The 14,234-nt window shown below is 38.8% G+C and overlaps 1 protein-coding gene across 1 annotated transcript in view; it reads left to right on the plus strand.

Annotated features, from left to right (window-relative positions):
- The first annotated feature begins 18 nt into the window (after window positions 1–18).
- CUNH5orf42 (chromosome unknown C5orf42 homolog) overlaps window positions 19–14,234 on the plus strand; it is a 137,035-nt gene continuing 122,819 nt past the window's right edge. The window contains exons 1-6 of the mRNA XM_023712733.1: window positions 19–227; window positions 7,548–7,670; window positions 9,542–9,674; window positions 9,786–9,905; window positions 10,890–11,122; window positions 13,453–13,559. Coding sequence (XP_023568501.1) covers window positions 7,590–7,670; window positions 9,542–9,674; window positions 9,786–9,905; window positions 10,890–11,122; window positions 13,453–13,559 — 674 coding nt within the window. The 5' untranslated portion in view covers window positions 19–227; window positions 7,548–7,589. The remainder of the gene's footprint in view (window positions 228–7,547; window positions 7,671–9,541; window positions 9,675–9,785; window positions 9,906–10,889; window positions 11,123–13,452; window positions 13,560–14,234) is intronic.

Below are 14,234 nucleotides of genomic sequence, written 5' to 3' on the forward strand. Positions count from 1 at the left end.
CCTCGCCCTCCGCGCCGCTCGCCCGCCCGCCGCGGCCTGGCGGCCCTTCCAGCCCGGCCTCGCCTTCCCTGCGAGTGTCCGGGAGAGACCCCTGATTGGGACCCTAGACGGTGATCAGTAGCGACTCAGGAATGGACGAGATTTCCGAGACTCCTCCGAGGTGGGCACCGCGGACGAACCTCACGTATTCTCTTGAAATTTCATCCCACAATTTGCTTTAAATACAGGTAACCCCAACCCCCGTACTTAGTATATATTATTCCTTCTAACGTATTTTGCATGATTGAGTAGCTCTTTCGTTCACTAATTAATTACGCTTTGTGATGCTCGTTACTGCCCCTCCAGCTCCATTGGTTTGGAGAGGCAAGATGCTGTGTAGCAGAAAAAACCTTTGCTACGTAACTGCGTGGTTTTTTAGAGTTCTAAAAGATGAAAAAGGTTCTGTCCTCAGATGTTTTTAACCTTTACATTTCAATTCCAAAACAAATATACCTGGGGTATTTTAAAGCAAATTTCTCTCATAAATAAGCATATACTGTGTCTCCTATCTAGGATGTTAGGACGTGTGTGTGTGTGTGTGTGTGTGTGTGTGTGTGTGTGTGTGTTTTAGGGAAAGGTCAACAGGGTGTTCAGGGTCTCACTACTAGATTGGACTCGTGGAGATCGGCCTGTTTACAGCCTCCCAAGAGCTGGGATTACAGGCGAGCGCCACCACGCCCAGGCTCAATTGCTGTCTCAGTGCACCCCTGGGGTGGGGCCGGCACAGCAGACCCCGGCATTGAACCCCGGGCCCCTGCACCTGCTTGCAATATTTTACAACACCTAAAGTAGTATTAATTTCTTCACACTTGGTAGATTCTATTAGTCACTCACTGATAGAATCTTGATTCTTCATGAATTAGGCGCAGTTTTTCTCAGTTGTCTTTTTTAAAAAAAAAATTTTGTGTGTGTGTGTGTGTGTGTGTGGCCAGCTCAGCCCATCAGGGGGCGGGGCTGGCTGGCATGTGGTGCTGGGGGATTGAACCGCGGTCCCTTGTGCTTTGCTAAGCTTGTTCTAAGTAGGTGCTTTAGACCACTGAGCCATCTCCCCAGCCCACTCAGTTGTCTTTTTTAAAGAGTGTGTGTGTGTGTGTGTGTGTGTTTTCTGGATACTAAGAGTTGAACCCAGGGAGTGCTGAGCTACATGCTACTTCTCCAATCCTTTCAAATTTTTTTAAATTTATTTTTAGACAGAGCCTTGCCCAGATACGACTGACCTTGGCGGCCTCAATACCTGGGGTAATAGGCATGCACCACCACCTCTGGCAACTTTTAGATTTTGAAATCATTTCTCCTATCTATATATTCATTTATTCAGTCCTACAATGTCTAGTTATATAATGGCTTCTTCTTCCTCCTTTTAAAAATGCCACTTTTTTTTTGTTGAAGAAACCACATCATTTATTCTGTAGAATAGTATCTAGATTTTTTTCTTAATTTGATTGATTATGTTCTTCTGATGTGCTAAGATTTCCTTCAGTCTTTTTATTCTTGTCAAGCGGTGATTGAATTTAGACACAGGTTCAAATTTAATTTTAAATTCTTTATTTTTATTTTGTGTGGTGCTAGGGATCAATCCAGGGCCTTGTGCCTGCTCGGCAAACCCTATAATTGTGAGCTATATCCCTAGCCCAGTTTTTACAGGAATGTTTCATGGATGGTTGTATATACTTCCTATGTACATAATATCATTCCAAGATAAATCTCATCTCTTCATCTCACTGTTACCCATTTTAAGATTAATTGGTGTATTTAGGACATGTCATCTATTATATTTTTATTACAAAATTACCAGTGTATTTTCATCTAGTAATTTTAGCTGCCCTTGTTGTTTAGGAGCTGCAGATGATGCTTTTTTAATATTACAACTCTCCTTTCATTTGGTAGTTCTTTGCAAAGAATTTCTTTTATTTGTATTTATGTGTTTGTGGGTTTTTTTTTTTTTTCCCTAGGGATCAAATTCACGGCCTTGCATAAAAATGCTAGGTAAACTCTCCATGGAAGTTTACACCTCATTCCAGCCCTGTAATTTTTATATTTGTACTTACATCTTACATATACTTATATAAGTACTGTCTAAGAGAGCAGTCTTCTAGATGGTCAGAGTGCTGAGCAATTGGCTAGGGGTAGAGCTTAGCAATTCAACATATGCTTACCATGCACAAGGCCTTGAGTTTGATCTCCAGTGCCAACAAATACATAAACAGTTGGAAAATAAAACTACAGTGGTATAAATATGAAGGTAGCTGTCATTTTGAGAGGCCAAAGGTCTTGTATATAGTTTTTCTTTTCCTTTTTTGCAGTGCTAGGGAATTAAGCCCAAGGCCTTCGGTGTGCTCTGCCCGTGCTATACTCCTCCAGCCCAGTAGTTTTTCTTTTAAATCTTGTGTTACTGGGAAACTTTTTAGCTTTTTTCTTGTTAATGATGGGATTAAATATGGCAAGTAAATTCAATTCTTTAATTTCATCAACCAAATGGATTTAGAAAAGTAGAACCTTAAGTACAAAGAACAAATCTTAAAAAAAAGGAAGAGGACTGAGATGTAGCTCAGTAGAGTATTTGCCTAGAGTGCTTCAGTCTTTAGTACTACTAAGTACTACTCCCAAAAAAGGATTTAATTGAATACAGTATTGGCCAATGATCAAACACTGTTATTGTTCAAGATTTGTCAAATTTTAAATAGAAAATATATGAACCAGATGTGGTGGCACACACCTGTAATCCTAGCACTCAGAAGGCCCAGGCAAGAAAATGATTAAGAATTCAAGGCCAGAGCCTTGGAGATGGCTTAGTAGAATAAGGGCTTCCTTGGCAAGCACAAGGGCCTGAATTCAATCCCTGGTTCTGCCAAAAAAAAAAAAAAAGAGTTCAAGGATAGCCTGGGCTACATAATTCAAGATCAGCCTGGACTACATACCAGTAGTCTCAAAAAACCTAATTAAGAGCATTCTTCTACTTAACTATAGGATAATTACTGAAATGATATTTATGGGGGCTGGAGGATAGCTCAGTGAAATTAAGTGCTTGCCTGGCAAGCGTAAAGTCCTGAGTTTGATCCCTGGTACCACCAAAAGAAAAAAAAAAAAATGATATTTATGTGTACAACCATTTAATTTCCAGTTTCTTATCCAGGTTTATCTGCCTGCCTAATGTTGTGCTTTATAAATAATGATAAAGCTTTCAATTACTCATTGTATTTAATTGCCTGTTTTTCAGTGTGGAACCATTTCCTAAGTTTTTTCTTAACTTTCATGACCTTGACTTTTTGAAGGTTACAAAGCAGTTATTTTGAAGAGTATCACTAAATGTGGGCTAACCCAATATTGTCTTACGATTGGGTTCAGGATATGCATCTTAAATGTGTATGTCCAGAGCTCTTTCACCCAATAGGTGACACATGATTTCCGTTTGTAGCATTTCTGATAGTGCTCATTGTTTCCCTCCTTTTTAAAGTTGTCATTGGTACGTGTTTGCTCTGCGTACTCATCATAACCCTCATGAGGAGCAGGTCCTCGTATATGACGCATCTTCATTCTTCTTGCTTCCTTTAACCTCCCCCCTTTTCTCCACCCTCAATCTCTTGGTCCCCTTCCATTTTGTATAACTTCTCTCTCACTATTTTCTTTTTTTTTTTTATTTTGCTTTTTTTATATTTTGGGTTTTTCATAGAAACCATGTGATACTTAAGCTTCAGTGTCTGACTTATTTCACTTGACATTATAGTCTTGAGCTGAATCCATTTTCCTACAGACGACTCCAGGTTTATCTTTCTGGAAGAGTTATACCCCATTTGTATAAAGACCACATTTTTTTAATCCATTCATCTGTTGATGGACACATAACTGCTTACAACATTTAGCTGTTCTGAGTTGTGCTGCAATCATAGTTATGCATGTAGCATTGTAATTTGATGTCTTTAACTCTTGAGAAGCTCCTTCTGAAAAGGAGAATAGGTGGGTTGAATAGAATTTTTAGTTTTAGTTTCTTGAGGAATCTTCATAATGATTTACATAGCATTTGTGTTAGTTAATTCCTGCCAACAATATAGATGGGTTCTTTTTCCTTGGAACTTTTGTCAGCATTTATTGTTATCTGATTTCTTGATGATGGCCATCTGTTCTTTCTGGAGTAAGGTGGAATTTTAGTAGGGTTTTTTTTGGTGTTGTGTTGTGTTGTGTTGCGTTGCATTGCATTGCGTTTTGTTTCGTTGAGATAGGGTTTTACCATGTATTTTAGGCTGGCCTTGAACTCCTGGTGTAGCCCAGTCTGGCACCGAACCTGTGGCAATCCTCCTGCCTCAGCCGCTGGAGTACTGAGATTATAGGTGTGCAGTACCACCCTCAATGCTCTGTTGTTTTAATTTGCATTTCTGTAATACCTAGAGATAGTGAACATTTTCCCATGTATTTATTGGTCATTTATACTTTTTCTGAGAACTAATTGTATTTATTTTATTATTTCATTAATTTTATTTCTGAGAATATTTTTCCATTAAAGATCAATATATTTAAATATCTACAGAACACTGAGAATTAAGGTTTGAATAAATACAGCAGTTAAGTGCAACAGGCAAGGGGCAAGAGGATGGGTGTGGGGCAGGAACTGGTGGAAGGTGGAGGTCAGCGGGTGACACCTGCAGAGGAACCACAAGGGGCCCCAGGTCTAGAGCTGGTAAAGAAGGGGCTCTAGCAGCTGGCTCTCCTTTCAGTGCCAGAGCTGGTGGGGGAGCTGCAGTTAGGGCTGGCTCAGGCTCTGTTGGTGGATCTGGAGCTTGCGCTGCAGCTAGCCCTTCAGCCAGTCTTACAGCCTTGCTCTATTCCTCAGTGGGCTGGGGTGCTAAGGTGGGGTCAGAGGACCGTGTGCTGGGAGGTGCAGCTCGGTGTGCATCTCCAGCCAGGAGTCATCAAGGAAAGAGTCAGGTCTTGCCATTATCCTGGCCTGGTGGTTGTAGGTGGAGGCCACCGTGGCCCCCGAGAAGGAAGGCCTATGGAAGGATTGGCTGTCCAGGAACGCTGGGCCCAGACACTGTGAGGGAGAGCGATGTGACTACCTGCACCTGCTGTCCTGAACCGACTTCCCTGAGGCTCTCGGCCTAGTGGTTTCCGGTCTCACCTGCAGCCCTGAGGAACTCGCAGCTCGCTGCTCTCTGCTGTGTTTACATCCCCTATTTCTGAGAATTTTAAATTTATTTCAGTTGTCCATTTTTTGATTTGGTCTTTTATTTGGGAGGGTCTAGTTTTTTTAGATTCTTATATATTCTAGTTAAAAGCTTTCTGTCTGTGGATTAGCTGGCAAAATATTTTGCCTTTCTGTAGATTGTCTTTTTAATCTGATACAATCCCATTTATTGATTCTTGGTGCTATTTCTTCTGAATTGGGGGTTCTGTTTAGAAAGTCCTTGCCTATAACTATGTCATCAAAAGTTTTACATATTTTATGTCTTACAAATTTTTTCTGTTCTCACATTAAGATCTTTGATCTTTTTAGTACAGTTTTGGTTTGGGTTTTGTGTGTGTGTGTGTGTGTGTGTGTGTGTGTGTGTGCGCGCTACTGGGGATCAAGGGTTTGTGAGGTAGGAGCTTATGCCCCTGAGCTATCTTCCCAGCCTTTTGATCTTTTTTTAGTTTAGTAAATGATGACAGGTAAAAGTCTAAATTCAGTTTCTGTCAGCTAGTTTTGCTACCACCATTTTTAAAAGAGGCTATCTGTTCTTTGGGCTGTCTTTCCTGTTTTTGCCCCTTTGTCAGAGATCAGATAGCAGGATGTGCCTTGAGGTGTTTTTGCATAGTTTTTTCTGTTCCATTGATCCGCAAGTCTGTTTTGGTACCAGGATCATGCTCTTTTTACTATTGTAGCTTTGTAGCAGAACTTGAAATATGCCTTCTGCTTTGCTTTTATTGCCCAGGATTTCTTTTGCTTTTCTGGATTTCTTCTGGTTCCATATGAATGTTAGGACTGCCTTCTCTAGTTCTGGGAGGAATGCTCTTGGTATTTTGTTTGGGATTGTATTAAATCTGTATATCAGTTTTAGAAATAAGCCTTCAGTATTTGTTTTGCCTGTCCACTTTCTGGTGGATGTCCTTCCACTTACTGATGTCTTTGATTTCTTTTTTCAGAGTACTGTAGTTTTTGTAGAAGTCTTTTAGTTCCTTGATTAGGTTAATTCCTAAGCCCTTAATTTTTCTTGTTGCTATAGTGTATAGTATTATTTTAATTTCTTTCTTACTGGTTTCATTATGAGGTACAGAAATGCTAGTAACTTTTATTGCTGGTACACTACTGATTTTGGTCATTCTAGGAATCACTGGTGGAATGTTTGGTTCTTCTGTGGAGAAGATCATGTTATCTGTAAATGATGATAATTTGACTTCTTTCATTCCTTAATAGTGTTTGATCACGAGGCTAAGCGAGGAGTTACCTGGATCCTGTGTGATTGTCCTATTTTAGTTAAATTTTCTGTTTATTCACTTCAGTGGACTAATTTTCCTGTTTTCATCCATTACTACAATTTGCTTTGATGTTCAGATTTTAATCAGTTTGGTCAATGAGATTCCCTTTCAGAGTGATTTCTGTGCTTACACTGTTCCAAATGTTCGCCCAGTAATGGGCCATTCTTCTAAGGTAATGCTCCCCTCACCCTGCCTGGGCTCTAGCTCTACATGCCCACTATGGTCCCCGCCTGATAATCCTCTTTATTCAGCTTGGGCTCTAACAGATTTTTCTTGTTCTTGCCACAACTATCTCCATACCAGCGTGGGGCTTATAAGTAAATATTTTCCATTCCATGCTACCTCAGGGCTTAGTTTTGTTGTTGATGGTAGTATTCTTGCTGCTCCTATTATTATTGTTTCGAGGTAGGATTTCACTTTGTAGATCAGGCTGGCCTTGAGTTCACTGTATATGTTAGGCTGGCCTGGCACTCACAGTGATCCTCCTGCCTCAGCCTCTCAAGAGCTGGGATTACAGGGTGCACAACTTGGATTTTCATATGAGCTATGGACTTTCTTATAGCTTGATAGGTTCATAAGCTTAAGTGCTTATGTGGTGCCTGGGGCTATTACCTTTTTATGATTTAATGTTAGAAAATTCATAGGATTACTTCTCTTGGTCAAAACAATTACAAAATCTGACCCTTTCTCAAGGGAGGAGGCAGAGACCATGACACTGGGGGGAGAGGCATCATAGTAAAAGGATATGAGATGGGCCATGTTGTTGAGGCCATCTTTGGAAGATCCAGTCTGCCACACAGAAAAGTAAGTTACATGAAAGTCTTATCATCAAGATCTTTTCTAGTTCACACTTATCTTCTGTATTTAAGAAGTAATGTGTTAAGAAAGCAAATACATTTTATCTGACTATTTAGAATAAGATACTAAATGCATTGTCATCCACTTACCTTAAAAAAGAGTTGACTTGAGCCGTCAAAAATAATTATCAAACTATGAAAATTCTAAATTGAGATGTGGAGTCAATATGTGCTATTTAATATTATTACTATTATTCATAGCACCTTGGATTTGCTTGATTGGTCATTGGTAACTTAACAAGCATGGAGATAAAATTAGAAGTTTTGACATCAACAAGTATCAAGCAGAAAAGACCCTGGCCGAGAATTTCATGGTTGGGATATGTAAGTTTTTCTTCATTCGTACAAAACAAGTTTTATGTATGTTAAATGTATGGTTTTTCTGTAGATGTAAAAGTGTTCTATGGCTTTAAAGAAATAAAACAACATTCTCGCCAGAATCATCTGACCCCTGAACAGGGTTTTGTATGTGTTTCATTTGTACCATAATGAATAAATTGGCTTTGTAGAAAGTTAAGTAGTTTGACTAGAAAGAAGGTTTTCTTTGAGACATTTTCTTTTTTAAATAAAAGTAGGTTAACTATAATCCCAGTACTTGGGAGACTGAGGCAGGAGGATTACCATGAGTTCTAAAGCAGCCTGGGCTCCATAGTGAGATCAAGACAGCCTGAATGATACATGAACCTACCAAAAAAAAAGGCTGATATAGCATACATCAAAAGGGAATGTTTAATCTCCTGAAGTTCCCCTAACAGAACAGTCAAGCAGTGTTTCATCCTACTGTGATTTTCATGAGTTTGCCAAAAAATGTCCTCAGAGATAGGAGAGAAGAGATAGGCCATAAATTAATAACTGAAAGCATGATTTATAACATATGTTAAGGATTCTTCACCTTAAGGAAAGTGGGGGACCCTATAAAATTCTCTTAGAATTATTTATTGAAATCAAGTGGCACATTTCCTGTGAGAAATTATACCATGAATCCAGTTCCTGTGAACAGGATTGCTCAAGTTTTACAGTGCACCAGAATCATCTGGATAAGCTATTAATACTGTCAGGTGGCTGGTCCTGCCACCAGAGTTTTCCAAGTCAGCAGTGTGGGGTGAGGCTGGGTAATTTACATTGTTAACAAGTTCTCAAGTGATACTGCTAGCTCAGAGACACTTTGAAGACCACTGTACTGAAAAACAAGGTTAATTCAAAGTAGCCTACTTTTTGTAAAAGAAGAAGAAGAAGAATTAGTCAAGGGCTTATAAATTTCTAAAGCTTGCTCATACTTCTATTAAAATTGATGAGATTAAACCTCACTTAAAAAAAAAAATTGGGCAGGGCAGATGCTCAAGGGCCAGCTAAATAGCTCAGTGAACTAAAGCACCTGCTTAGACAGGCACAGGAACCGGGTTCGATCCACAGCATGCTGTGCTGGTCCCACCCCTGCATGTGCTGAGATGGTGCCTAAGACTGGGCGTGGTGGCGCGCACCTGTAATCCCAGCACTTGGGATGCTGAAAACAGGAGAATCACTATAAGTCTGATCTGTGTAGTGAGACCCTGTAGTCCCTATACTAAAGTACATTTTTTAAAAAACCAAAAAACAAAACCTCACTTAAATCTACTTTGACTCAAAGAACCAGAATATACTCTTACAATGTGGAGCCTCAAAGAAAGCTATACCTCAAGCCCAAGAAGTATTTTTAATTTTATTTATTTATTTATTTATTTATTTATTTATTTATTGTGTGTGTGTGGAACCGGGGATTGAACTCCTGGCCCTTGCACTTGCCAGGAAAGAACTTATTCTACTGAGCCATCTCCCTGGCTAGTATTTTTATTTTTTAATTTTTTTTCAAAGTTTTATTGATAAACAGATAGCAATGAGACAGTTTCAAATCAAATCGGAAGTACAGTTTCAACAAATAATACACTGCATATATTCTTCTTAGTGGTTAATTGCTGTACAAGATGCAGACTTGTGATCCTATTTACAAACACCATTAGAACAAATCATTCTATTCATTAAGAGTAGTATTTTTAAATAGAATGAAAAATGTTGAGGTTACTAAAGGATATCAACCTTAATGTTTATTGTATGATTTGTTGTATAAATTAAAATCTTCTTTAAATGTTTCTTTCTTTTCCTTTCTTGGTTAGTCTTGAGACAGGTTATGTAAGTCCTCTACATGTTTTGTCTCATAGGAGAATGAAGCTGTTTTTCTTTTGGATGATAAATTCATAAATGAAATCAATTTGCTATCAGGAAGAACAAAGAAGATTCCAAGTCTGCAGCCTTTGTTGAAAGATGTTTTTGTCCTGACAACGTCCAGTAATGGTTAAGAAATACTGATTTTTCCAGAAGTCTAGATTAATTATATTTTTCATTATTTAGTGTAATATTAAAGGAAATGTTTTGTTAGCAATCATACTTCATTTTTTAACACAGATGCCTGGCTGGCTGGGGTACTCGCCACAGGGGACCTTTTCCTTTGGAACAAAGATCAAGATTACGTGAAATCTATACAAACAACTGAAAAGCCTAAGGATGGGATTAAACTTGCAGTAGGTGAGAATTTTTTATTTGTATAAATTGGATTAATTGAGAGAAATAAAAAAGGATAAAATAGTCTCCTATTACTATTTTGAAAATTTATTTCTGTGTGCATATGTATGTCTGCATGCATTTATATTTGTGTGTGTATATCTGTGCTTTTGATTACTTGGTGGTATTTATTTGTGATACCTAGACTCCACTGGAAGGAAAAAAAGTCTGACATGCCTAATATTTGTGTGACAACAGTGAGTTTTTAATGCCACATAAAGAGTACTTATTGCTGTTCTTTTAAATTCATTATTTGTGGACCAGTGAGATAGCTCAGTGGACTAAAGCGCTTGCTTAAGCAAGCTCAGGGACTTTGGTTTGATCCCTAGTACCACATACTGCTTCAGCCCCACCCCCAGGGTGGGCTGAGCTGGCCACAGTCCAGGCATGGCAGCGTATACCTGTAATCCCAGCGCTGGGGAGGCTGAAAGCAGGAGGATCACCACAAGTCCAAGCTGTGTAGTGAGACCCTGCAACATCCAAATACATTTAAAAAAAAAAATCATTATTTGTGCTGTATGTGTGTGTTAGTGTGTTAGTTATACTGAGGATTAAATACAGGGCCTCACATGTATTAGGCAAATTCTCTATTGGTGAGCTACCTCTTGGCCCTATTTATTTATTTATTTATTTATTTATTTATTTGTTTATTTATTTGAGATAGGATTGTATTAAGCTGCCCAGGCTGGCCTTGACTTTATGTTCCTTTTGCCCCAGTCTCTTAAGTAGCTGGGATTATAGGTGTACATCATTATGCTTGACTTTTTTTTTTTTTATGTTTTTTTTTATGCTTGACTTTTTAATTCCTTTATTTTGACATGTTAAATGTTAATGTAATTTGATTTTTTTTTATTGCCTGAATAGATACATTACATACTTTGTTGGGAAAATTCAAACTTCAGAGGTTTTAATTAGGTTACGTTTTCATTTGTTGTTGCTTATAATTAGCAAGCTGTTTAAGACTACACCTATATGTATCTGGAAATGGGAAAAGAATTCTGCTCATAATGCCTTCTGGATTCATATATCTTTGGGAATATCTGGAATTGAAGAATATCTTATCTTCTAAGAGTTCCCCTTTGGTGGGTCGATGGTCCCAGATCATACCTGAAGATTCAGTTCTTTTGCCTTCCACTGAAGATAAAGAAGCTGTGGTGAATGCTGTTTTTATAAAAAATGAGGTAAAACCCGTGGGCAAATCAGACACAGAGGCAAATCAGACCTGATTGGACTTGTCTGTGTGCACAAAGCAGTATGCAGAGACGACAGCATGCTGCAGAGTCTAGGGAAAAGTCAGGCCAGCTGAGAATTGTTTACCTGCGCATGTATAATGGTTGCTGGAAAGGGGATGAATCTTGTGGTATTACCTTAATTGCTTGTGCCCATGTCAGAGTGAATAAAAGAAGGATGTGCCCAATCCCCTGGCTGCCTAAGTGCCAGACTGACTCTGTGGCTGTTTGTCTTTCATCCTCATTCAGTCCCACATCAGGGTGACAAACTAGCCAGACTAGGTAACAACAAGTGGCCCTCCTGATGGGACTGGGGGCGGGGCCTGGTGGGCCAGTTCCCCATGAGTGGCACCTTGGGCCAGGAGTTGGGACCTGCAGGGAAGGGTGGTTTACTATAGAAATCTAAATCAGACAGACTGTGGCAGGAGTGGAGGTCTTGGACTCTTAAGAGCAGATCCTACTTGTAAACCTGTTAGCGACCATAAAGGTAGAGCTCTGTGTGTGTTGTCCTTGTTGACTGTCATAGTAGTTGTGAAAGTATTGTATGGGAAAGATATGTTTATATTTCCTGGGTCATAGTTTAAAAACTACTCTTATTATTTGGGCTGGTGAGACAGCTCAATGGGCTAAAGTACCTGCTTAGGCAAGCTCAGGGAGCATGGCTCGATCCCTGGCACCACGTGCAGCACCAACCTTACTCCCAGGGCGGGCTGAGCCAGCCCCCCCCCCAATCCCTACTTTGGGCCAAATAGTTCAATGTATTAAAGTGCCTGCAAGCAGGTGTAGGGACTGGGGGTTCAATCCCTGGGCGTGCTGTGCCAGCCCTGCCCCTGGGGCTCCCTGAGACTGGGATTGAGACTGGGCGTGGTGGCACATGCCTATAATCCCAGCTCTTGGGAGGCTACAAACAGGTGGATCGCTATGAATCTCATCCAGTAGTGAGACCCTAAACATGCTGTAGACCCTTCCATAAAATACAAAATAATAATAATAATAAAAATAATAGAAGTGATTTGAGGTTGTGGCATAGCTCAGCATCAATATTTGCCTATCATGATCTACTGTGCCACAAGAAGGAAAAACATGTGGTTTGAAAGTAGAACTTGCTTTTTTCTTTTTTGAGGGGAACTGGGAATTGAACTCAGGGCCTTGTACTTGCCAGGCAAGCACTTGTTCTACTGAGCTATCTTCCCCAGCCCTGAACTTGTTTTTCTTTTTTTTTTTCTTCTTTTTTTTTTTTTTGCTTTTTTCTAATTTAAAATGTAACCTGTTTTGTAATTTAACATGCTAGAGTTAGTGATATTAAGTAAACAATTTGATTTATCACAGATTCATTAGCTAAAAAGAAAACATTTAAAATAGCTGCTTGGTCATCTGTATATGGACCAATGTCTTTTGGGGGTAGAAATTGCATTTTGATGTTTTATTGCTATCCTCCCATATGCTGTAATATAAGAATGTAAAAGAAGAAAAAAATAATTATAATAACTGAATCTTTTCAGTTATAGCCACAGATATTTTTGACTTTCTGAGACCTAGTATTTATACATCTTCGTGGAGCATGTAATGGTAATTTGATATATAGATACATAATATAATAACCAAACCAGGATAATAACCATTTCCATCTCTTCAAACTTCCATAATGCTTATGTATTAGAAATGTGCTCCTCTTTTTTTAGTCATTTTGAAATATATCATAGTTTTAATCAGTAGCTACCCTGTTGTGCCAAAAAAAAAAAGAAGACCTAATTGATGTTGTCCAATTTTGCCTTGATGTCCTTTGTCTCATATTTAAGAGCTTAAACTGCAGCCTGAAGAGGTAGAGGTGAAGCTAGTGGTAGCCTGAATTTTAGTGATCGGCCGTATGTGAGGCTCTGGGTTCTGTATGTAACACCAAAGTCCCCACCTCAAACCTCTAACCAGATTTCCCCTGTGGACCAACTTCCAGCTCAGAAAAAAAAAATTCTTAGTTTTAAGCTTAATATTCAGAATAAAATTAAACAGCCAAGTGTGGTGGTACACGCCTGTAATCCCAGCAGGAGGATCGCTGTGATTTCGAGGACAGCCTGGGGTACAAAGGGAATTCAAGGCCAACCTGAGCTTCATAGTGAAACTCTGTTTCATAAAGATCAAAAAGAAAGAAAAAATAATAAAAATACAAGGTGAATCCCAGTATTTTCACTTTTTTTATAGATGATGAATATGTATGTTTCTTATATCTTGAGTTATTTTCAGATTAATTTTATATTTATGTAAAAGTACATTTAATTTTTCTACAGTTATTTGGAGACTGCTGCATGTGTTCATTTGCTTTTTATTCTGGGGAATGCCTGAGAGTAACATTTCTAGCAATTCGATGGCATGAGAGTGCATTTATACCTACAAGGTAAGATACATCTTTCTTTCTCCATAATTTCTGTCCTCTTGAAATATTATCTTAGCCAGGCATGATGGCGCCTGTCTGTAATCCCAGCACTTGGGAGGCTGAGGCAGGAGGATCACCATGAGTTCAAGGGCACACTAGGCTACATAGTGAGACCATGCCTCAAAGAAAAAGCAGTATTAGTCTTGTGGCTGAAATACTTTTTTTTAAAAACTAGGGATCAAACTCAGGACCCTGTGCTTGCCAGGCAGGCACTCAGTCCACTGAGCTATCTCTGGCCCCATACATACTTAGGATTTGAAAATGGTATAGCGTCTGTCCTAAGTTCAATTCCCGGTACCAAAAATCAAAATGTTAACGTAAATTGCAATTTCTGAGGCGTTCCTCCACCTCTCATTGATAAATGTTAAATGTTTTTGATTTTATATTCTCTTCGTAGAAGTGAAAACACGTAAAAGATAAAACATACTGTGGTTTTACCTGTCAGCAAACTAAAACAATAACTATTTTGAAGAAAAACACAATTTAAATTTAAAGTGGGCATAAATGTTTGGATTTATTATTATACCTTTTAAGTGCTCAGTTTTTAAAAATTACTTTTTTTTTTTTGCGGAACCAGGGATTTGAACTCAGACCTTTGTTTTTTGTTTTTTGTTTTTTTTTAAATTTATTTTATTT

The sequence above is a fragment of the Octodon degus genome, unplaced genomic scaffold (assembly GCF_000260255.1).
Source record: "Octodon degus isolate 3935 unplaced genomic scaffold, OctDeg1.0 scaffold00002, whole genome shotgun sequence".
NCBI lineage: Eukaryota > Metazoa > Chordata > Mammalia > Rodentia > Octodontidae > Octodon > Octodon degus.